At 40.7% G+C, this 23,102-nt stretch overlaps 1 protein-coding gene across 1 annotated transcript; it reads right to left on the reverse strand.

Moving 5' to 3' along the window:
• Positions 1-7,497: 7,497 nt before the first annotated feature.
• On the reverse strand, positions 7,498-22,197 carry LOC137079174 (netrin receptor DCC). Its single transcript, XM_067447138.1, has 3 exons — positions 22,087-22,197; positions 15,926-16,198; positions 7,498-7,930 (listed from the first exon to the last, which is right to left on the reverse strand). Exons 1-3 carry the CDS (start codon positions 22,187-22,189, stop codon positions 7,578-7,580), a joined length of 729 nt encoding a protein of 242 aa, XP_067303239.1. The 5' UTR covers positions 22,190-22,197; the 3' UTR covers positions 7,498-7,577.
• Positions 22,198-23,102: the final 905 nt, after the last annotated feature.

Below are 23,102 nucleotides of genomic sequence, written 5' to 3' on the forward strand. Positions count from 1 at the left end.
AATAACTTTACATCTGAGGCGTTTAAAGACTCCATTTGTCCATTGTTTATTTCTAAAGAAACACGACAATGTATAAAAGGCTCCATTACCTTGTATCTTACACTATCGCCCCGCAGAAGCTGTTTTTGTAAAAATAGGCTAACGATTGCGTCATAACCAACGCGACCCTGTCGCACAGTTGAGAAATTACCGTATAGACCTGAGGAGACACTCCCAGGCAATCTTTTACTGTCTATGAGGCAGTCGGGGGGACGTGGAGACATGTCCTGGAGACTAGTCTGATAAAGTCAAGGGGGAAGAATGGGGAGAAGCCCATAGTGAGCCAAAAGCAACGGGAGAAAATATTTAAACAACGTGATTCAGATTTCGCTTTCCACATCTACTAGAAGACTCACAGCTGTCAGACAGGAGGCTCACGTCACATCTACGTCGTCAAGCTCAGTCTGAGCCTGCGCAGTTCGCTCAGCCATCAGGAAGTGAGTGTCCCTAGGTTGACTTCATTATTTCGCCGTAGACGTCAATGGGGTCGCTGTGTCCATTTCTTTTACTGTCTATGTATGGATCGATGTGCACTCTAACGGCTGATATTTCCCACAACCCATTGCGAGTTGGACGAGGATTCGATTAGAACTACAAACGCGGATAAAAACCGTTAAAAAACTACAAACATGACGGATGTGCGAGTTCAACGGTTAAGTAGAGAAGTTTAGATAAAGGGGTTTAAGTGACCAACTATCAATATTTAACCTGACAAAAATATATTTATTCAGTGTTGTCACATTATATTTCACCCGCAGCAGCATTGTGAACTTTTGTAATCACACGTTTGGCCATTAACTTTTAAATGCATCATTATATTTAAACTGTAAATACATGAGGAGAGTCTCTGCATTAAAGACCCACAAATGGCAGATCAACGAGCGGCTACATTTCTCTCCGATACGGTAGGAGATTAATCTGAATGTGGAGGATTTGAACTGTGACGAATCTGACGATGATTGACAGGGCAGTGACGGTGACGGGATGCACGTAACTAAGCGACAGAGTCCGTTAAAGATGGTGAAGTAGTATGTCCCGAAGCGTGCATACTTTTCTGCTACACACTCAAAAGTATATACTTTTTCTTCACAAAAAAAGTACATACTTTTAGGACGTAGTATAAGTATGCGAATTGGGACGCAGCATAGATGTCTCGTGCGCGCTGTTGGCCAATGGAGGTCGCCGTCCGCAACTGGCGGCCATCTTGTCACAGGCAGCTCGCTCACTCGTAACAGTGTGTTTTAATGGTGCATATACTTTTAAATAACCATAACTTGATCAATTTTCAACCGATTTTCAAACTGTTTCATTTGTTATAAACGTCAGAGATGTAGTTATGACACTACATACTTATGAATAATTATAACCATGGACTTCAATATGAAAGTAATATTGAACAGAACAGATAGGTGCAAAATGAATACACACACACACACACACTCACACACACACACACACACACACACATATATATATATATATATATATATATATATATATAATATATATACACAAACACACACATATAAAGCTCTGAATTTTTTTTGTGCTGCTAATAGCTAATATATATATATATATATATATATATATATATATATATATATATATATATATATATATATATATATATATATATATACTTTTATAATGAGAATATCACTATTATAATAAAATAATTTGTATTTTAAAAAAAATTAAACAAAAAAAAACATGCAAACTAAGTTTATTTTAACGAGGCAAAAGATTGGTTGTCATAAAATCGTTATTGGTGTCAATAAACCTATATAATTGAACAGCTCGATTGTGGTCTCAGCCTTGATAACGTTCACGTAAGTTAGCCGTGATACACAAGCTGCACGATTAAGTCGTTTATCGAAACGAAAAGCTGCAACTTCAACGTGTTAAAGCATCCAGATTTGTAGCCATGTTAATAACGTTTGTAAGAAACCAAACCATTTGTAAATCCGTCAAGATTTCGGCGAGATAAGAGTTTTTATGTTCGTACAGATCACTCATCTTACATCAGGTTCCTCAGAGCCCAACAGAAAGCTTGCCTGTGACAAGATGGCCGCCGGTGATGACGATGGTGACTCCGCCGTAAGACATCTAGCCTTTATTATGGATATCTATGGTTACAACTGTTCTCCCACATGTACAGATGCAATTTAACAACCAGCCGGAGTACAGACGAGTCAGAATTCATCTTAGTCTGTGTCGCTTAATAAGACACCATGTGCATTATGAATAAGAAGTAAAAATGTAAATAAACAATTATCAGAACAATTATCCACTGACTAAAGGACATCCGTTTAGTTCTGAAACTTGAAACCCAAATAAATTGAGTGTAATCAATTTGCATAAATGGGATTATCAGATGACCAAGAAAATAGCAACAAATACAGATATTCATGCATGTAGAGTAGTTATCTTATCAAAGTAGACTGAAATGAACACACCGAGTGCTATATCAGACAAAGGCTAAGCTAATAAATCAAAGCTTTGAATAAACTTATGGCAAATATGTATCATCAAGCATTATATAACGAAGAATTAATTTACAGATGATGCTTTTACAAACACAAAACAAAGGTTGGCAACTATGGAGCTGCAGAAATAAAAAATCAATTAATGAATGAATAAGTAAATAAATAAATATACAAATATGTAAATGAATAAAGAGAGAAATAGATCTGACTATGAAAACAAAATGATTCATTTTTAATCAAATTAAGTTTTGTATTGTCTTTCCCTTAATTTATTCTTTTCTGCTTTTATACATTTAAAAATATATATGTTTAACTTTTATTAATCTGTTAATTAATTGCATTGTTTATTTTTATATTTATATTTATGCATTCATTTAATTTTACATTTATTTATTCCCATTTTAGATTGATCTATTAATTGCATTTATTTTTACTTTTCCATGTGCAACAGTAAATGAGTCGTTTATTTTGATATTATCACATTTATTTATCTATTTATCTGTGTATTCATTTACATATTTATTTATTTATTTATTTAAGTTTCATTAGGTAACATTAGGTGATGTATTAACTAACACAAACTAACCAGGAGCAGTACATGTTATTGTATTTGTTCATCTTTGTCAGCTGTAACAACAACGAGCTTATGAGTTTAATGTCTCGGGGAATAATTAACTCAAAAGGGATTCAATATTCAATATTCATGAATTTATGAATATAATTTGCCAGTCATTCATTACGTATTAAAAATTTTCCGATAGGGAAAATTGTTTAATTAAATACAAGTAACCCTTTATGAAATTGCTTGAAATTATCCTACTAAGTTCGTCCACCAAATTAGTAATAGACTTTTCAACTCAATTCTCCATAAGGGATTACTGCTTTACGAGCGCATAAGAAACATTAACTTTACTGATCAGGACAAGTTCAATATTTCAAATGGTCATACAGTTTACTTTACTAACATAGTAGCATAAGCAGTTAGGTAACTTAGATCTTAAATGTCTTTTGGAGGTTTAATAAACACAGACTAAAAATAACACTACGATTCACACAGAAAGTACACACTAAATATGCATCAAGAAAGTAGACATGTAGATATTAACGAAAGAATACATAAAAGAGAATAATGAATAGACTGAAATTAGAGGGAGATAAAAGAGAGAGAGAGCAAGAGAGAGAGATGGTACAAAGCATTAGAGGTAAGAAACAGCTTTCCTTTAGTTCATCACATACGACCTTCACGGAGTTACTTGTCCCAACGGGGAAATACACACCCTCTTTACAGCAGTTTGACTTTTATAAGAAGAAGAATACTTGCATTCTTTTTGGTTTCGTTTTGGCTTCTCGCTTGTGTGTGTGTGTATTTCTGCGTCTCCGGGGTTTCTCTCCGAGGTCGGGAGGTGACGTAGTTTTTCCTTTAGCGGCGCTTTGGGTCCACCTCCTGAAGAAGCCTGTGGGCTTAAGTTGATGGAACGAGGAACAAAGGGTTGTTGAAGACCGGATTGTAGAAAAGGAGTTTCTTGAAGAGGAGTTTTCAGAAGAGAAGAGTTCAGAAGAGAGTTTCAGAAGCCAAGAGGGAAGATTGTGGTCTCCACTGGTCTTTTAAGAGAATTAATCCACGCCCCCTTCTGGCTAATTCACCCAATCCAGAGGGTGAATTCTGAGCGGGAAAAGTTCTCTGTCTCATTTTATGGCCTATTTTGCATGTTTCTGAGGTGTCGTAAAGGGGTGTTGATTTTGTATGGTTTTACTCCCAAGTCGGCTAAACATATTAATGATACATTTCACAATCCCATTTTGTGCATCGTTGAGTAAGTCAAAGAAATAGGAATATTTAGATATCAAACACCTTATGGCTGGGAGATATTAAAACAGAGATACAATTTTACACAGAAATACAAGCATTTAAAATGAGCTTACATTGTTTCTATGCCATGACTGAGTAGGCCTGAGTCAAGGAGCATGCATATACACACCAAGCTACCTCGTATACAGTCTAGAATAGTCTTAATTAAAGCTTCATAAGGAATGTGTGTGTGTATATTGTGAGTCCTTGTGTATTGACAGGAGCCTTGGCGCCTTTCGGTCTGGGGAATGAAAAGGGGGGGGAAACAGGGTTCGAGTCGTGTGACCCGATCAGGGCCTGTGTTATTTGGACGGGGTCGTAAAACTGCCGAAGTTGTCACTTCCCCCAGACTCTGTGGCGTGGCTCTTAATTTACATGCGGCTAAAAGCTACCCCCCCCCCCCCTTTTACAATCAACATTGGGTTCCTCTTTGATCCTCATTGTAAGAGACCACAGACGCTACACAGTTAAAGCTGCAGTCCGTAACTTTTTGGGTTAAAAATTATCCAAAATAAATTTTTTAGCAAGTACATAACCAGCCAGTGTTCAAAACGATCTGCTTACCGTAGCTCGATTTACAGCAGTAAGCTTGTAATAATATTTTTAACTCCAGTGGTACTGGTGGATTTCCCCGGGAAACTCAAGCATATGTTTGCGTCATTACGTCACATCTGAACACATAAAGAAGGAGTCCCGGTTAGCAGGCTATCGCATGTGAGGATGATGGAAGTGGAGATAGCCTTTTCTCACACCACTTGATATAATAATTAAACTTATCAGTGTGATGGCAGATCCAAAAAGTTCTAACAACAGTCACCAGTGACAACTGGAGATTCATCCGCTGTAAAATGCAAAAGTCTTCGGACTGTGGAGTGTGGAAAAAGAGACTTCACCCGGGCGACGCAAAAACAAGGATATTTAAAGGTGGCGTGAACTCCGTGTTTTGAAGGGGTTTTCAGCTTTTTTTCTGCTGAACAGGCAAGACATTTCACTGGTTGAATTAGGCTATGTAACAGTAGCACACCTGTTCGCTTAATTCATGCAGTTAGGGGGGGGGGGGGTTATTTCTGTGTCAAAAATACTCCTTCCGGTTTCTCACAAGTTTCGGCGAGTTTTTTTCGAGTATGGGTCGGCTTGACGTTAATAGAGCGGAAGGTCCTTGTATGGGCCGTACGGGCTCTTCTCCCGGTAGGGTGCGCGCGCGCGTGACTAGAGCGAGAGAGAGGAAATGCACAGCCATAAACACTCGCTCAGGTGCAGATCCAGTCGTCCGTGAACACTTATGTTGGTTATAGTCCGCGCCGCGCTCCACTTTATTCCTATGGGTGACGTCGAGCGACTTCAACGCTTCAGCACAGCATTCTGGGAAGGCAGCGCTGCATTTGAACCGATTTGAACGCAGAAATGACGGGAAGCTTCACAGCATCGCTTCAGTTGCGTCGCAAAAGTGGATTTCCACGGTCACTGCTGTCACAGGACTTCACCAAATCATACCAAAGAAGTGTGTTTTTGACGGAGCGGTCCCAGCGATAAAGGTTCGGTCCTGCTTTGGAAGCAGCCGGTGAGTAAAACTGCTTCAGATGTCTGTGCTGTTGGCTATCGTCGCGTGAGTAAACATCAGTAAACGACACGATCGCGTGCTTCGTCATTCAAATGCGCTAACGGTTACTCCATTGTTGTTCTCTGTATAACGTTACACTAGTCTGACGTGCAAAACCGTTTTGCTTGCTACTGCTAAGGTTTGGTCTCATACAATAGTCCATAAACCGAATCATGTCCTCATAAACTGCGAGTAAACACACAGAAATGTGGAGAGGCCATTAAATACAGTCCATACCACAGAGACGGACGTCCTGCTGCTGCTGTTTCTCCTGTTCAATTTATTTCAGCCTCCGAATGATTCTGGATCATTATCTGTATTAGCTGAGATAGCCATGGGCTTCTCCACGCTTGAGGACGTCACCGCTTTGTGTGCTCGTCATTCTTTAGCTCCACCCACACGATACGCCTCCAGGCGCTCGTTTTTTTTCCGGAAAGACTCGGTACAGCCCATATTTCTTTTATAAATATAATAAAACTAAAGACTTTTCGGAGATATGAAGGATGCAATACTACTCTATAGGTACCCAAGATTGACATAAGATTGACTGAAACTGAGTGTTTCACCCCCCCCTTTAAGGAGTTTTCCTTTGTTGGGCCGTTCTCGTTTTGCTATGTGCATTATGGTAACATCAGTTATTTTGTGCTTGCTGTGAGAGGGAGCTTCACCTCTACTCCACATTAATGTGTAGGTATATGACGATTAGAAATTAGACTGCGCAGAAATGGAAACTGTACTACAGCCCTAATACACATTAAATGTAGTCACGCAATCCTGATAATATTAACAGTTTGAAAAATTATAATTTGCAGTTTGACGATGATTATGATAAACGATCGTTAGATTAATCATTGCGATGTATTGCAATGCTTTTTTCACCTTAGTTGGTCAGAACAAATGAGGATGAGCTACTTGTTCAGATGACATTCTTATGTCGGTCATACTTTCAAACAGTAAAGTCTGTGATTGTGAATGACAGAATCCACACCGGGTGACTGACAACGCTTCTCCTGACAGCTGCACATTTGATTCCTCCGCGCTGTGCCGACCGGGGCACGTCTCACGTAGAGTTGATAATTCCGCGAATAACTGCAATTGCAGTTTTCGAACAGAGATGGCGACAAAGAGGAAAAACTACGGACTGCAGCTTTAATATAAATCTAGCTGTTCATGGTTTGTTCATGTTAGTTCACAGTGCATTAACTATTAACAATATTTTAATAATGCATTAGTAAATGTTGAAATTAACAAAGATAAATAAATGCTTTATAAGTGCAGTTCATCATTAGTTTATGTTAACTAGTGTAGTTAACTAATGACCATTTTTCTAAAGTGTTACCTTTGGCATCCAAAGACTGAGGAGATGCTGACTGATGAAATGTGAGCACTTATTGTCTAAAAAACTACCTCTAGATGGTGCAAAAACTAAAACAACTGTACAAAATACAAGTGATGCGTAAACTTAGCGCAGAACAAACGTTGTATTAACGTTACGGGAAGAACGTTTGATCAGAATGCTCCCTGTTCACTGAGATTGCGAGGTTTTCAAAAGTTTTTGATGTCAAAATTTTACTTCTCAATCCAAAAAGACAATCTAGTGAAATTAACCGAGTTTCACACAAAGTTGCTGGAAAATGATGATAACGGTGAGATTAAAGCTCTTCTGCTGATTGTCATTAATCCAGCAATTATACCGTCCTTCGTCTTTCTCCGTCAGGTTAGAAATCAGCAGAGAGAAATTTCCTGACTGTACATCAAACATGTGAAATCTGCCCTGATGGAGTCGACTCAGTTCTGCAGAGTTACTCCGGTTTATTTCTCTGTCGTTTGGTAACGTCCATCTGAACACGTCTGGATTATAACGAGCGCTGCATTCGACCGAACAGGACAGAAAGACCGAATCCCCTGAATATCTGCTGATCTCCACTGATGCTTCATTCCCTGATATAGAGCAACCTGCAGACAACAATTATATTTGATTATCATGACATCTGACATTATGAGTTTGTTGGTCAGACGTAATAAAAAATTACTGTAGGGGAAGGTGGGGTAAGATGAGCCAGTGGGTAAATTGACTCAGTGTGACGCAACCGTACACTTTTATTGTTACGTTCCATACATTTTGGAATCACACATAATTTCTGCCAGATGGTGAAAATGAGAAGCAAGTGAGGAGTGGAAGGCACACGTTTACTTTAAAAACTTTTTAGCTTGTCAACGTAAAGTTTTGGCATAACAGATGTAATGGCGGTCACAGCAAAGCTAAGCTGTCCAGGTCTAAAGAACATGGATCCATCACTGTGCAGGCTGCTGGTGGTGGTGTAATGGTGTGGGGGATGTTTTCTTGGCACACTTTAGGCCCCTTAGTGCCATTTGGGCATCGTTTAAAGGCCACGGCCTACCTGAGCATTTTTTCTGACCATGTCCATCCCTTTATGACCACCATGGACCCATCCTCTGATGGCTACTTCCAGCAGGATAATGCACCAAGTCAAAAAGCTTGAATCATTTCAATTTGGTTTCTTGAACATGACAATGAGTTCACTGTACGAAAATGGCCGCCACAGTCACCAGATCTCAACCCAATAGAGCATCTTTGGGATGTGGTGGAATGGGAGCTTCATGCCCTGGATGTGCATCCCACAAATCTCCATCAACTGCAAGATGCTGACACCAGATTCTTTGTCTGAAGGGACTGTTTGCAGGCAGGCCCCGAGACATGGCAACGAGACGTAGCATCTTGTTCCCTGTTCCCAGGGAACAATGGTTAAATAGATAACTTGCGTTGCATCAGCTGACGCTACGGGGAATGATATACCGACGCCACCATGCTGAGGGGATTGCATGACCACTGGCAGTGACAACTGTCAGGACAAGCAAATTCAATTAAAATGTCTGAGACTCTCCCCTTTTGGTCACACTAGGCTGTCAGTGACAACATTCCCTAAAGTCATAGCCCAAGCTATAAGCCTCAGGAGGAACCTTCCTATAGTAATATTCCTACCCAGGCTGCTCAAAGGCCTGGAACCAACACATTCAACAGAAGTGGTTCCTTTAACATGTCACTATTCCTTTTGGGAAAAACTTCACCGAATGCCACCAGGGAGGCTACACCTGGTGTAACTTAAATGGGACACTTAAGTTACCTGCCCGCCCTGTTTGTTAAAAAACAGAGCCTCTGGACACTCACCATCTGGGGAGGCATCCAAACTGAGGGACTGCAAACTGGTAAAGTCCGCCTCAGACAGGATCTCAGAGACGGGTTATCTTGGAGAGCAGCGCTTAGCGTAGCGCTTTCCAACCCTTTCTAGTGAGGGGAGTTTAGCTGCTTAATCCTAGGATCTACTGAACACATGAATTACGGGGGTGCTCAGGAGGCACTACAGGCCTATGGGCTGATCGAACTGGGAGGCCCTGTGAGGGGCCTGCGACCGTTTGACCAGGCTCAGGCGGCGGTAAGCTCGCAGACGACCCTCCATGAGTGGAGCTCTTTAGCCTGCCTTGTAGGTAAACCTTGCTATAGGCTGGCAGGTCCCTGTTCTGAACGGACAGTGTAGCAGAAGTTGCGTCTCGTTACGCTAGGGTATGAGCCCGCTCTCAGGTGCTGCTGGCTAGAGCCGGAACCCTGATAGTAGGCAACTACTAGCTGTCAGCATAAAGCCAGTTATGCGTTCCCATCTTGGGAACCCATTCCCCGGGGAGGCCTGAAGGGGCCTCCACCTGACAACCGTCGAGGCTGACTGTTACGGCAGCTGGGAACCGAAGCTCATTCCCTCAGGGAGGCCTAGTAAGGCCTGCCACCTGATAACCATCCATGTTAGCTGCTCGAGCGTCCAGACAGGGGCGCTCCTCCTCAGGGAGGCCTGATGAGGCCTATTGCCTGATAATAGTCAAAGCTAGTTGTCAAGGTAGCCGGAAAACCGGGACTCGTTCCCTCAGGGAGGCTTGGTGAAGCCTAACACCTGGTAGCAGACCATGCTAGGTGCCCGAGCATCTCAACTAAGGAGCTCATTTTCAGGGAGGCCTGACAAGGCCTATTACCTGACAATAAGGCTTTAGGGAGGCCTAGAGCGGCCTACTACCTGCTAGCAGTCAATGCTAATTTGTCACAGAGACTGGGACCCAGGGACTCTCCTTCAGAAAGGCCTGATATGGCTTACTACCTGATAGCATGTTATGCCAGCTAGGGAGCGTTTCTCTAAGCTACCTGCTAGCAATTCATGTGAACCGTCAGAGGTGACTGAGGTTCCAGGACTCACCCTCAGGGAGGCTTGGTGAAGCCTAGCACCTGGTAGCAGACCATGCTAGCTGCCTGAGCATCCCAACTCAGGGGTTTGCCCTCAGGGAGGCCTGGCAAGGCATACTACCTGAAAGCAAGTTATGCCAGCTAGCCGGGCGTCCAGGCTCGGGGTCTCGCCCTCAGGAAGACAACTAACAATTTGTGCAAACCATCAGAGGTGACTGAGTTCCCGGAGCTCACCCTCAGGGAGGCCCAGCCCAATAGCAAGTCTTTAGGGAGGCCTGGTGAGGGCTACTACCTGCTAGCAGACCATTGCTAGGAGTCCAGTGACTGAAGACCATGAACGCGTCCTCAGCGAAGGCCAGGTGAAGCCTGCTACCCAACGGCAAATCCCTCTACTACCTGATAGCAAGCCATCCGGGAGGCCTGGCGAGGCATACTAGCCGTTGGCAATCCATGCTAACTGCCACAGAGACTGGAACCGGGAACTCATCCTCAGGGAGGCCTGGTGAGGCTGCCAGTGACTGATGCCAAGGAACACCCCCTCAGGGGAGGCCAGGAGAGGCCTGTTACCCTCCGGAAGGCCTTCAAGGAGGCTCAGCAAGGCCTACCACCTGATTAGCAGTCGACACCAACTCTCAGAGTAGCTGGAGACTGGGAACTCATTCCCATAGCAAGACCTGCATGTTACCCAGGCACCCAAGAGCAGGGAACTCCCGTGAGAACTTTGAGGGAGGCCTGGTGAGGCCTACTACCTGGACTGCAATCTTACAGGGAGACCTGGAGGGACCTACTACCTGCTAGCAGCCCACTTCTCGCTGCGACCCCGGGCTGACAGTAGCTTGTCTGCTGGCTGACGAAGAACTGGACATCCAGTAACCACCTGGAGACTCATCTCCAGGGAGGCCATAAAGGGTCTACTAGTTGACGAGGTTTCTGTTGCAGCCGACATTGTTGGGGAGAACCCTCCGTGGCACATATGGGCCACGACGTCGGGACTCTCTTGCAAGGAGGCCTGTTGAGGTCTACCACCTGTCCTGGAGTCAACTGCCCATACTGCCCAAGCTGGCTGTCCATCACAGAGACCCACAGAACCCTCTATGTGATGGCGCAGTCTCACTGACAATGCCTACAAGCGTGGACCTAAAACACATTGCCAATAGCATTGTACTCAGCAAAAGAACGCCTTGAACCCTCCGAAGCGAGGGGAGTACAACTTGCATCCCCTGCCTTAAGGGTCAGCCATCTGCTTATCCAGTGGCCTACCATCCGTGCAAGGGCGCCAGCCATGGCAATGCTTCAGCTTCAGGCGAGCATCCAACCAAACCCTCACGGAGCAGAAGGTTGCGAAGTACAGCACAACCCGAGCCTTAAAAGGTGGAGCACAAGACACAGAGCAAGAGGTGAAGTAATCAACACATACTACCAACTGGCCGTCACTTCCAGGATGAGGAAATGTGATTATTGAAGGTGTTTTTAAAAGAGGTAAATTATCTTTACAATTTCATGCGAGTTCGAATCAGATGGTGCGTTTACACTCAGATGGTGCAACCTAATATGGGGTAAATTGAGCCAGAGGAACAGTTTTTTTTATAAGAAGCCATAATTTTATAACCATTTGTCAGAGATGCATTCTGATTATTTATAATAATAGCAAACCTCCTGAAATTACTTTAGATACTGTCATACTAGACATCTTGAGGACCACATAAGTAAAAAATGGCTCATCTTGCCCCACTCTCCCCTATGATAAACAGTTTGACATTGGCTACATAGATTTATCTTGAAGTAAAATGTATCATAATTTATTATGATCACAACAAGTTCACTTGGGAATTTATAATAAAAACATAGAGAGCATTTTCATTGGACACGACAGCAACGTGGAAACTTTATTGAGAGAAAATCCAGTTTCCCATTCATAATTATAACATTTGCTTAGGCTGTGAACTAAAACAACTAATGTCATTACGGCTTTGCTGAAACAGTGTGCTATTACTAGCTAAAAGTGTACTTATGTTAAAATTTAGTTGCGTAACAATAAAATATAGGAAATTGAAGTGGATGAATAAATAATTGAAATCGAAGTGAATGAATGAATAAATGATATTGAAGTGGATGAATAAATAATTTAAATCGAATGCTTGAATCATGACGGAGCCATATAAATTCACTTTGAAATGACTTAATTGGGTCCCTTAAAATGTATTCATTCCATGATGTTGAAGTTACATTAACACATTATGTTTGTTTAACTTAATTGATTCATGTGGGACTGATGTACACAATTAAATCATGTAAATCCAACACTTTTTTTCAGTGAACGGTCACCTCAGATAAATAAATAAACCGCCAAAGCGTCAGGCAGTCGCTTAATAATTTGAATTTGATACAAGCACAACATCATGAGCACAGTCTGTTGCGAAACTATCTAAACCAGACCTTTAGCTCCGACCATGTGAACGGAAGTGTTGAGGTCAAACTATGAGGTCGCCGTGGTCCAGACCTCGGTGTGTATAACTATTTTTGAACATAATTTAATCAGATTAGGCATGAGATAATGAATGTATGTGTATATTGTGAATTCATGTATTTCAGAATTAATATTTATTTACCAAGCGTTTGCAGCCTTCAGTGAATTAACCTGACAAAAATGAATAGACTCTTAGTCAAAGCTCAACTTTAGGAGGGGAAGAGAAGGAGACTGAGTAAAAAAAAAAGAGTAATGGAAATGAGGAGAAAGCAGTTGACATATAATCTACCGCCCACTAACACTAAATTTGTATTATTTTTTTTAGACTTCAACCATCTTAAAAAACACGTATGTAGATCAAAGAAGTCAAACACATGCCCTGTCCCCAACCCCTCTAAATAGCTCAAATTTGGGACATCACTGGTTTTAAAACTCCACTTTTAAAAGGCACTTTCAACACTGTTTACAAGGATGGCGATCGCCAGGAACTTTAATTATGAAAGTTTTATATATGGATATTTTTCTAACACAAATGCATGAATTTGCATCAGAAGGCCTTTATTAACCTCCCGGAGCTGTGGGGAGCACGTTATTTGATGGATAGGTGCATTTTTATGGACTTAAAAAGAGAGCAACAATCCCTGGCATTATAAAACTTGGATTAGCCAGGACTTTTTTAATATAACTAATTGTATTTGTCTGAAAGAAAAATGTCATACACCAAGGGTGAGTTAATCAGGGGCTAATTTTCATTTTTGGGTGAACTATCTCTTTAATGTGTTGCAGCCAGGAATATTTATATACACCTACTTAATATTACAAATTTATATTTAGACAGTATATACATGAGCTGGTCATATAATTAGAATACCATCAAAAGGTTGATTTATTTCACTAATTCCGTTCGAAAAGTGAAACTTGTATATTATATTCATTCATTACACACAGACTGATATATTTCAAATTTTTATTTCTTTTAATTTTTATGATTATAACTGACAACTAAGGACAATCCCAAATTCAGCATCTCAGAAAATTAGAATATTGTGAAAAGGTTCAGTATTGAAGACATCTGGTGCTATCCTCTAATCAGCTCATTAACTCAAAACACCTGCACAGGCCTTTAAATGATCTCTCAGTCTAGCTCTGTAGGCTACACAATCATGAGGAAGACTGCTGACTGGAGAGTTGTCCAAAAGACGACCATTGACTCCTTGCACAAGGAGGGCAAGACACAAAAGGTCATTGCAAAAGAGTCATTGTTCACAGAGCTCTGTGTCCTAGCACATTAATAGAGAGGTGAAGGGAAGGAAAAGATGTGCTAGAAAAAAGTGTGCAAGCAATAGAGATAACTGCACCTTGGAGAGGATTGTGAAACAAAATCCCTTCAAAAATGTGGGTGCGATTTACAAAGAGTGGACTGCAGCTGGAGTCAGTGCTTCAAGAACTGCTACGCACAAACGTAAGTTTGAGCACTTCATGCTTCCTGCTGCTGACCAACTTTATGGAGATGCAGATTTTTTTCCCCAATAGGACTTGGCACCTAGCCTGACGAGCCAGACCCACATCAAGATGTTTGGTCTGGAAACTCACCATTGACAGCTCAATCCGAGGGGCGGATAAACGGTTGTCTTTCAAACTCCCTCTGCACGCGATAGGATAGCGCTACAACCAACCAGAGCAACGAAGGTGAAGCAGAGCTCGCTGACTGATTAAACATTCACCGTATCCGGTCGGCTAAACTCAGAACACATCTTTCCTTTTTAAGAATGACTTCAGTGCCGTTCTTTGTTCTTTTCTCAGAGAAAAGCTTAACTCAAGTCTTCCAGAGTCGCGGTCAGAGCTGATTCGAAAGACCGCCGTTCGCCAGTTTCTGTGTTTACTAGAAGCACGCAAACGCAACTCGGCCGTCGTCATTATGGCCCCGCCCACCAACTATACACGATGTAATTGGCCCGGCAAGAGTTTGGCGAATACAGCGCAGAAGAGTATTGAGAGTTGCTAGACGACACTCGCGGGCAGATTAGATTTGCTGCCGCTAGGGTGCGTCTAGATTTCTAGGCTACTTGGCACCTCCACACAGTGCCAAAGCAACCAGTACCTGGATTAAGGGTCATGGTATCCCTGTTCTTAATTGGCCAGCAAACTTGCCTGACCTTAACCCCTTAGAAAATCTATGAGGTACTATGAAGAGGAAGATGCGATATGTCAGACCCAACAATGCAGAAGAGCTGAAGGCCACTATCAGAGCAACCTGGGCTCTCATAACACCTGAGCAGAGCCACAGACTGATCGACTCCACGCCACACCGCTGCGCTGCAGTAATTCAGGATAAAGGGAGCCACGAATAACTATTGAGTGCTGTACATGCTCATACTTTTACTTTTCAGTTGGCCACCCTTTCTTTGTCTTGTTCTTTAGTAATATTCTAATTTTCTGAGATGCTGAATTTGGGATTGTCCTTAGTTGTCAGTTATAACCATCAAAATGAAAAGAAATAAACATTTTAAATATATTAGTATGTGTGTAATGAATGAATATAATATACAAGTTTCACTTTTTGAATGGAATTAGTGAAATTAATAAACATTTGATGATATTCTAATTATATGACCAGTACATGTACTCGTATATATGTGCTTTGATGATTTTGTTTTCTTTAAAATAAAAATTATTTCAGTGGTAGAAAACATGGCACCAAGATCGTTTACTACTTTACTATGCTAAAGGACAAATCAAGTCACAGCCCCATTCAATATGGGAGCTATTTTGATTGGATGTGAGAATAGCCACAATATTTGGACTGTATAATTTTATGATCCAGCAAATCTTTTGCTTCTGCATTTTGACATTGACTCTGCAGTAGGTCTACCTATCTTGTGATTTATTTTTGTTGTAGTTTACATTTTAATCAGTTTTCAACTTCCCATTTTTATGTTTAAATTTACATTTGTTGTTCCATATTGTGATACTCAGCAATTTTAACATGTAAATGGACCAAAATAAAACTATTAAAAATATAAAGTAAATAAGTGATACTTGGTGCCACGTTGACACTCTTATCCCAAACAGTACTAGGCCAGTAATCCCACTTTAACCACTGTATACAATACAATATCATTATGACAAGAAAATAAATGGAAGCCCACAGACATGTGAACAACCCCAGAGGTAACAGGCATGTGGTTTATGGTTGGTCTGCATGTATTATTATTAAAATAAAACAAGCATTTCTCACCTTCAACGATTAGACGAACACGCTCTGAGAAATTACACCAATACAATCCTGAGTCGTCTACGGTCAGATGAGTGATGGACAGCGAGAGATTCCTGTCAATCTGAACTCTGTCTTTATATCGCTGATCCTTAATGACGTCCACTGAGTTTCGGGATTCATCAAAGTCTGAGTTCAACCACTGGACGTGTTTCTCCTGTGCGTTTTCATCCCGGCAGCGCAGCAGCACAGACTCTCCTGCACGACAGCTGACGTATGGAAACTCTTCTGTGCAGCCTAAACTAACACAAAAACACAGAAAACTGGCAGTCCAAAACCAGCTTAATGAAAGACCGCCTCTGCAGAAGAAGATCAACGCCTACTTCATCATCGCAACTTTGGCCACGCCCACTGAAGTGTTAGTGAGATGATGAGGAAGAAAAGACTAAAAATAACATAACCTTCCAAAGGATCCTAATGCTAGGAATGTATTTGTTATTTTATTTTCAACAGCATGAATGTCTCATTTGAACATTATTTATGTGTATTTGCTACATTTCACTGGGGATTCTTTGGTAAATCGGTTGCAATTTCTGCGCACGCTTTGCAAACAGACTTTTACAATATGGACTCCACAGTAAAGCCACAACGTGAGTAACCGTGTTAATTCTAATGCCTGATCTGAGACCAGTGATTTCTGATATGATTCATGAACAGTCAGATGTTCTTTGTGTCATAAATCAAACCAGTTGTAACAGACTGCTCTAAGACAGAAGGTAGAGGATCCAAATGCAGCTTTAAAGGCCCGCTGAAGTGCTTTGAAACGCGCCGCATTATTCAGTGTGTTGACGTAATTTGCCCTGAAACGGCTCCAGCTGTTTGCAGCTCCTCCCCTTTTTTGAAACAGCCAATAGCGTTTCGTTAATATACGGTTTGACTAGAGCCTTTCTCTGTTTGGTAAAGCCAGTTTCCTCTAACCGTGTATCATCATAATCTCCTCCATATCGCTTTGAAATGCAGAATTAAAATGGGTCCGATATATTTTGTTGTCCACGCCGACTCGCGCATATGATTCGCGCTGCGTTGGTGTGTGTGTGTGTGTTTGTGCGCTGCTGCGGTGTGTGAAACTAACATGAAAACAGACTTTATTCACCTCAAATGAAAGCATATTTACTCTGAATCGTTTCCTATCACATATATAGTGTGTGTGCCTTTCAACATGTAGAAATTAGTAAATGTGTGTGAACAACTGACCGATTTCAGCCGCCGCTTCAGCAGCGTAGGGGGCGGGGCTTAAGATTCTAAAGAGCATTTGATTGGTCAGAAGATTTGACGAGAAGGTGAAATCTGCGATGATGTCATCAAAATCTGAGATTCGTTTTAGCGGAACTGAGAGACTGTACATTTTGAACGCTTATATCTCCTAAATGCAGAACATACCGGCTTATTCATAACTTGAATTGAATTTGTTTAGCTTTTAGTATGACTGTGTTAGCCTTACACAGTCATACTAAAAGCTAAACAAATTCAATTTTGATTTCAGTGGGCCTTTAATAAAAGGGTAATCCACAATCGTAGTCCCAAAACAGGCAAGAGGTCATAACAAGTTATTTCATATGCAAAGATGTGGGTGGGTGTTTACACTGAAGTCTCACAGCAGCCAATCACAGCAGTGGGTGTTAACACTGAGGTCTCACTGAAGTAGGAAAAATGCCAATAGGATTCCGACGAGCCGTTCTGAAGTGTAAAGCAGAGACAAGCTGGCCATCACCATCTTGCCAGCGCCTCACTACCGGATAACTGAAAATGGGCAAAGAGGCGGGACATGGGCGGAGCTTAAGTGACGCAATGATTAACAGACAGCAGACAAACGGCTATCCCATACCTGTGAAGTATCCCGTTTTGGCCGGGAAAGTCCCGTATTTTACCCTTCTTTCCCGCCGTCCTCCCGTATTTGTATTTTCCCGTAAATCTCCCGTATTTTAACCTGCGTTATTAAAAAATAATAATACCGGAGCAAAAGAACAAAAAAACATTTCCAATCTGAGCTATGTAACTAGCCTCGCGATAACTGCCGTCTGCAGTAGCCTACAGGTGGCCGTTGTCGCGAGGTTATAGTGTGTGTGGTCAGATGACGACGAGTGACAACGCGGTGAAAAACAAAACAGACGGATGATGGACGTAACTAACGATAGAGACGGAAGGCACTCCTGCCAACAAACCCAAACCCTGTGTAAATACCGGGATCAATGGGACAGCGAATTTAATTTTCTGAAGAGGAGCAGGTGGGGGACAGTCACGCGTTTTGTAAGTTTTGTAACTGCGCCTTCATCATGTGCGACAGGGGAAGATCTTTTAAAGTGACAGTATTCACTTATAATGACAATGTAAAGAACAGAAGTAATTGCTCACTAAATATGCTCTGTTCTTGAGTAAATAACTTCAGTACCTTTAAGAAGGATTAAATATATAATTCTTAACTTATGCAGTGCAAACTAATAACAATTTATGTATATTTCCCACTTGATACGTTGTTATACATGTAGGAAGAGCACAGGTACAAATAAAATGTATTATTATTATGGGTTTATGTGAGGATTTAACCCCCCCCCCCATCTATCCCGGATTTTGATACCCAAAAGTTGACAGGTATGGGCTATCCACCTGTCAATCAAAGTGGCCACTTTGCTCGTATAATGCCAATGGAGTCCCCTTTAACATGCATTATACGAGCAATGGTTGGAGTTAAAAATTTGTGTTCTACTGAAGAAACAAACATACCTACATGTTGGATGCACTGTGGGTCAGCAGATAAACATCAGTTTTCATTTTTGGATGAACTAACCCTTTAAGGCTTCATATAATGTAAACATATTTTATAAACTATTATAAAATAGTTTTAAATAAATTCACCCCTCACAGTCGTCATGAAGGTCAAAATTAGCCATACAGACCAAAACCACAATTTGTCCCAGGCTGTAAACATGTTTTATTCTGCTGTAAAGTTGGGCATTTTAACATCAGCTCAATGAGATTCTGCTCCTTCTGGAGCCGCTCTAGTGGCCAGTCGAGGAACTGCAGTTTAAGTCACTTCCGTATTGGCTTCAAGAGAAAATGGAGGTGGAGCCGCTTGGCTATAACCAAGCAGAGCAACGTGAAGTTGAGCTAGCTGACAGATTAAACTTTCGCCATATCTGGTCAGCAAAACTCTGAACGCATCTTCCCTTCTTAAAGGGGTGGTTCTGTGTTTTTTTTCTAGGCTTGGTTGTGTTTATGGGGCGCAGTAACATGCCTTAAAGGGTTAGTTCACCCAAAAATGAAAATGATTTCATTAATGACTCCCCCTCACGTCGTTGGACACCCGTCAGACCTTCGTTCATCTCCAGAACACAAATGAAGATATTTTAGTGTAAAGCTGAGAAAGGCTTCAGAAAGGCCTCCATTGGCATTCAGTCCATTCCCACTCACAAGACCCATAAAGGCCCTAAACACATCGACACAAAGCCCATCTCACTACAGCGGCTCTACAATCATTTTACAATGCGACGAGAATAGATTCGTTGTGTATATCGCCAATGTCACGTGATTTCAGCAGTTTGATACATAGATATCCATAATAAAGGCTAGATGTCTTACGGTGGAGTCACCATCGTCATCACCGGCGGCCATCTTGTCTTGGCCATCTCTGAGGAACCTGATGTAAGATGAGTGATCGGTACGAACATGAATACTCTTATCTCGCTGAAATCTTGACAGATTTACAAATGGTTTGGTTTCTTACAAGCGTTATTAACAAGGCTACAAATCTGGATGCTTTAACACGTTGAAATTGCAGCTTTTCGTTTCGATAAACCAATTAATTGTGCAGCTTGTGTAAAAAAACCAATATTCTAGCCCCTATAACTCGGTGCCAGTACTTCACACAATTATTCTGCTTGTTTCTTATATACATATAAGTATATAACTATAAAAAAAATCGGAGCTGTATATGTGTGGGTGTATATATATATATATAATATTTCTCATGTTGCCATTCGGTACACAGTTTTAGTAGCCTATATATTGATTTAACATAAATACCTTGTGTGTGTGTGTATATTCATTGCACCTATCTGTTCTGTTCAATGTTACTTTACTTTTGGAGTCCATGGGTATAATTATTCATAAGTATGTAGTGTCATAACTACATCTCTGACGTTTATAACAAACGAAACAGTTTGAAAATCGGTTGAAATTTGAGCAAGTTATGGTTATTTAAAAGTACATGCACCATTAAAACACACTGTTACGAGTGAGCGAGCTGCCTGTGACAAGATGGCCGCCAGCTGCGGACGGCGACCTGTGGTATTGGCCAACAGCGCGCACGAGACATCTAGTCTTTATTATGGATATCTATGGTTTGATACGCAATCTGAATCATGAATCAATTCACTGATTCATAACCGTTTGAATCTTTATTTGAGGATTGAACACTAACGCGGAAGAGAAGACAATGCTGAATAAAGTCGTAGTTTTTGTTATTTTTGGACCCAAATGTATTTTGGATGCTTCAAGAGACTCTAATTAACCCACTGATGTCTCATATGGACTACTGTGATGATGTTTTTATTCCCTTTCTGGACATGGACAGTATAGTGTGCATACACTTGCATACGCTCTCGGACTAAATATAAAATATCTTAAACTGTGTGTGAAGATGAACGGAGGTCTTACGGGTGTGGAGCGACATTAGGGGGAGGAGTTAATGACAGACATTTCAATTTTGGGTGAACTAACCCTTTAAGCTCAGTTTTTTATGAAAGAAATTGATACTTTTATTCAGCAAGGATGCACAACGGTAACACTTTACAATACGGGTGCACTAATATGCATTAATTCATGCTTATCTAATGCACAGATAATCATGAGTTAATGTATGACTAATGAAGAACTAACCCATTTATTAATGATTATCAGCAACTAATGAAGATTCATCATGATTAATAGATTAAGTAATTACTACATTTTTATTAATTAAATGTGTCATATTGTCTTAATTCCCTAATAACATATTATATTAACTAATAATGTAAATGAATGTGTTAGTTACCACAACTCGTCAAAGCCACGCATTTCAGCTTCCAGTGTCTGCTTTAATTAATCATCAGCTTATGATTTATAAAGGTATCATTATGTTATGACTTTACTTGTTTGGGCACATGACTATTAACTAATTCAGAATGAATTCAAAACCCATAACCACAATTACATATTACTTAATAAGTTAGTTAAAAGTCATGTGCCTCAACAAGTAAAGTCATAACATAATGATACCTTTATAAATCATTAGCTGATGATTACACTCTAAAAAATTTGGGGTAAAAAACAACCCAATGTTGGGTCAAATATGGACTAACCCATTGGGTTGCTTTAACCAAGCGATTGGGTTGTCTTAAGCAAATATTTAACCCAACCGCAGGATTAAAACAACCCAATTGCTGGGTTAGTCCATATTTGACCCAACATTGGGGTTTTAAAAACAACCCAGCATTTTTTAGAGTGTAATTAAAGTAGACACTGGAAGTTGCGTGGCTTTGACCCCTTGTGTTAATTTACATTATTAGTTAATATAATATGTTATTAAGGAAATATTGACATATTTAATTAACAACAATTTAATAATTACTTAATCTATTAATCATGTATAATCTGCATTAGTTGCTGATGCAGTAATCATTAATAAATGGGTTAGTTCACCATTAGTTATACATTTAACTCATGATTATCTGTGCATTAGTTAAGTATGAATAAATGCATATTAGTGCACCTGTATTGTAAAGTGTTACCCATACAACTGATCAAAAGAGAACTGATGACAATAATGACGTTTATAATGCTGCAAAAGATTCTGTTTCAAATAAATGCTGTTCTTTTGAGTCTTCGATTCATCCAAGAATCCTGAAAAATACAATTTTCTTCACTGATAATCATCATAACTGTGTGTTGATGATCAGATCCTCATCTGAGAATGATTAGTGAAGGATCATGTGACTCTGAAGACTGGAGTAATGATGATAAATTCAGCTTTGATCACAGGAATAAATCACACTTTACTATATATTCACACAGAAACCCGTGTTATAGATTGAAGTAAGATGTTTCATCGACTGATCATAAACTCACTCCTTGTTCAGCTTCAGACGCACCTGTGGTGAAGTGAAGTCCAGCGCAGAGCAGAACAACACACAAGCTCATCCCATCTGAAGACATTAGTCTCGTTCGCTTCTTCCTCTCCGCCCGTTCACTCATTTTGATGGACAGCTGGCAGAAAGAAAGAGAGAAGTGTTCAAGCATTTGTCTTTATACGCCACAGTCACCACTTCCTGAGAACTTCTGCTGTACATTATTTATAATCAGACGAGTTGCTCCATATATGTATCATAATCTTGACAAGTGTTATTGAAATACAGCTAACATAAAAACATGTATTCAACACTGAATGAACACACTGATTTCACAGAACTGTAGTATGAAACTCGACATTAAAGGGTCATATAATCGTGTGAATGGGTAATGTTCTATGAGAATAAAAAAAAAAAACATGCTTAGACAACATGCACACAGAGCCCTGTGGCTCAGGACGACACACTGATATATGTAGTATGTAGTAGTATGTAGTATTTTTGCAGTAAAATATCTAAAAACCACTATACCAGTGTTACATATTTTGTTCAGTTGAGTTCTTAAAATATCCCAAATGTTTCCAACTATTTGTAAAGTGTGAGAAAATTGCTATTTTAACCAATGACCGGGACGTGTCAGCCTAGAGTCTGAGGGAGTCGCCTGACAATCGCAGAAGCGCTTTACTCTTAGTAGTGTGAACATGACACAGCAGCGCCGAGCGAACGCACAGAGTAACGTCATAACATCATTTTAAACACACTTAAATGTGTCTAATATGATAAACAGAGCTGCTTTACCTTATAATCATGACCGGAAAAAGCGGAAGTGCAGGCGACTGTGTTCCGTCCCGTCATAATAAAAGTCCCGGTGTTCGCGAGCCGTGTGTGTGTATAACAATCGCTCCAGCGGCCGTGCTCAGCTCCTCAACACTCAGTCCTGCTCTGCTTCACTACAGTAACGTTAATAACCAATCGCTCCAGCGGCCGTGCTCAGCTCCTCAACACTCAGTCCTGCTCTGCTTCACTACAGTAATGTTAAT

Source organism: Pseudorasbora parva, chromosome 6, assembly GCF_024679245.1.
Source record: "Pseudorasbora parva isolate DD20220531a chromosome 6, ASM2467924v1, whole genome shotgun sequence".
NCBI lineage: Eukaryota > Metazoa > Chordata > Actinopteri > Cypriniformes > Gobionidae > Pseudorasbora > Pseudorasbora parva.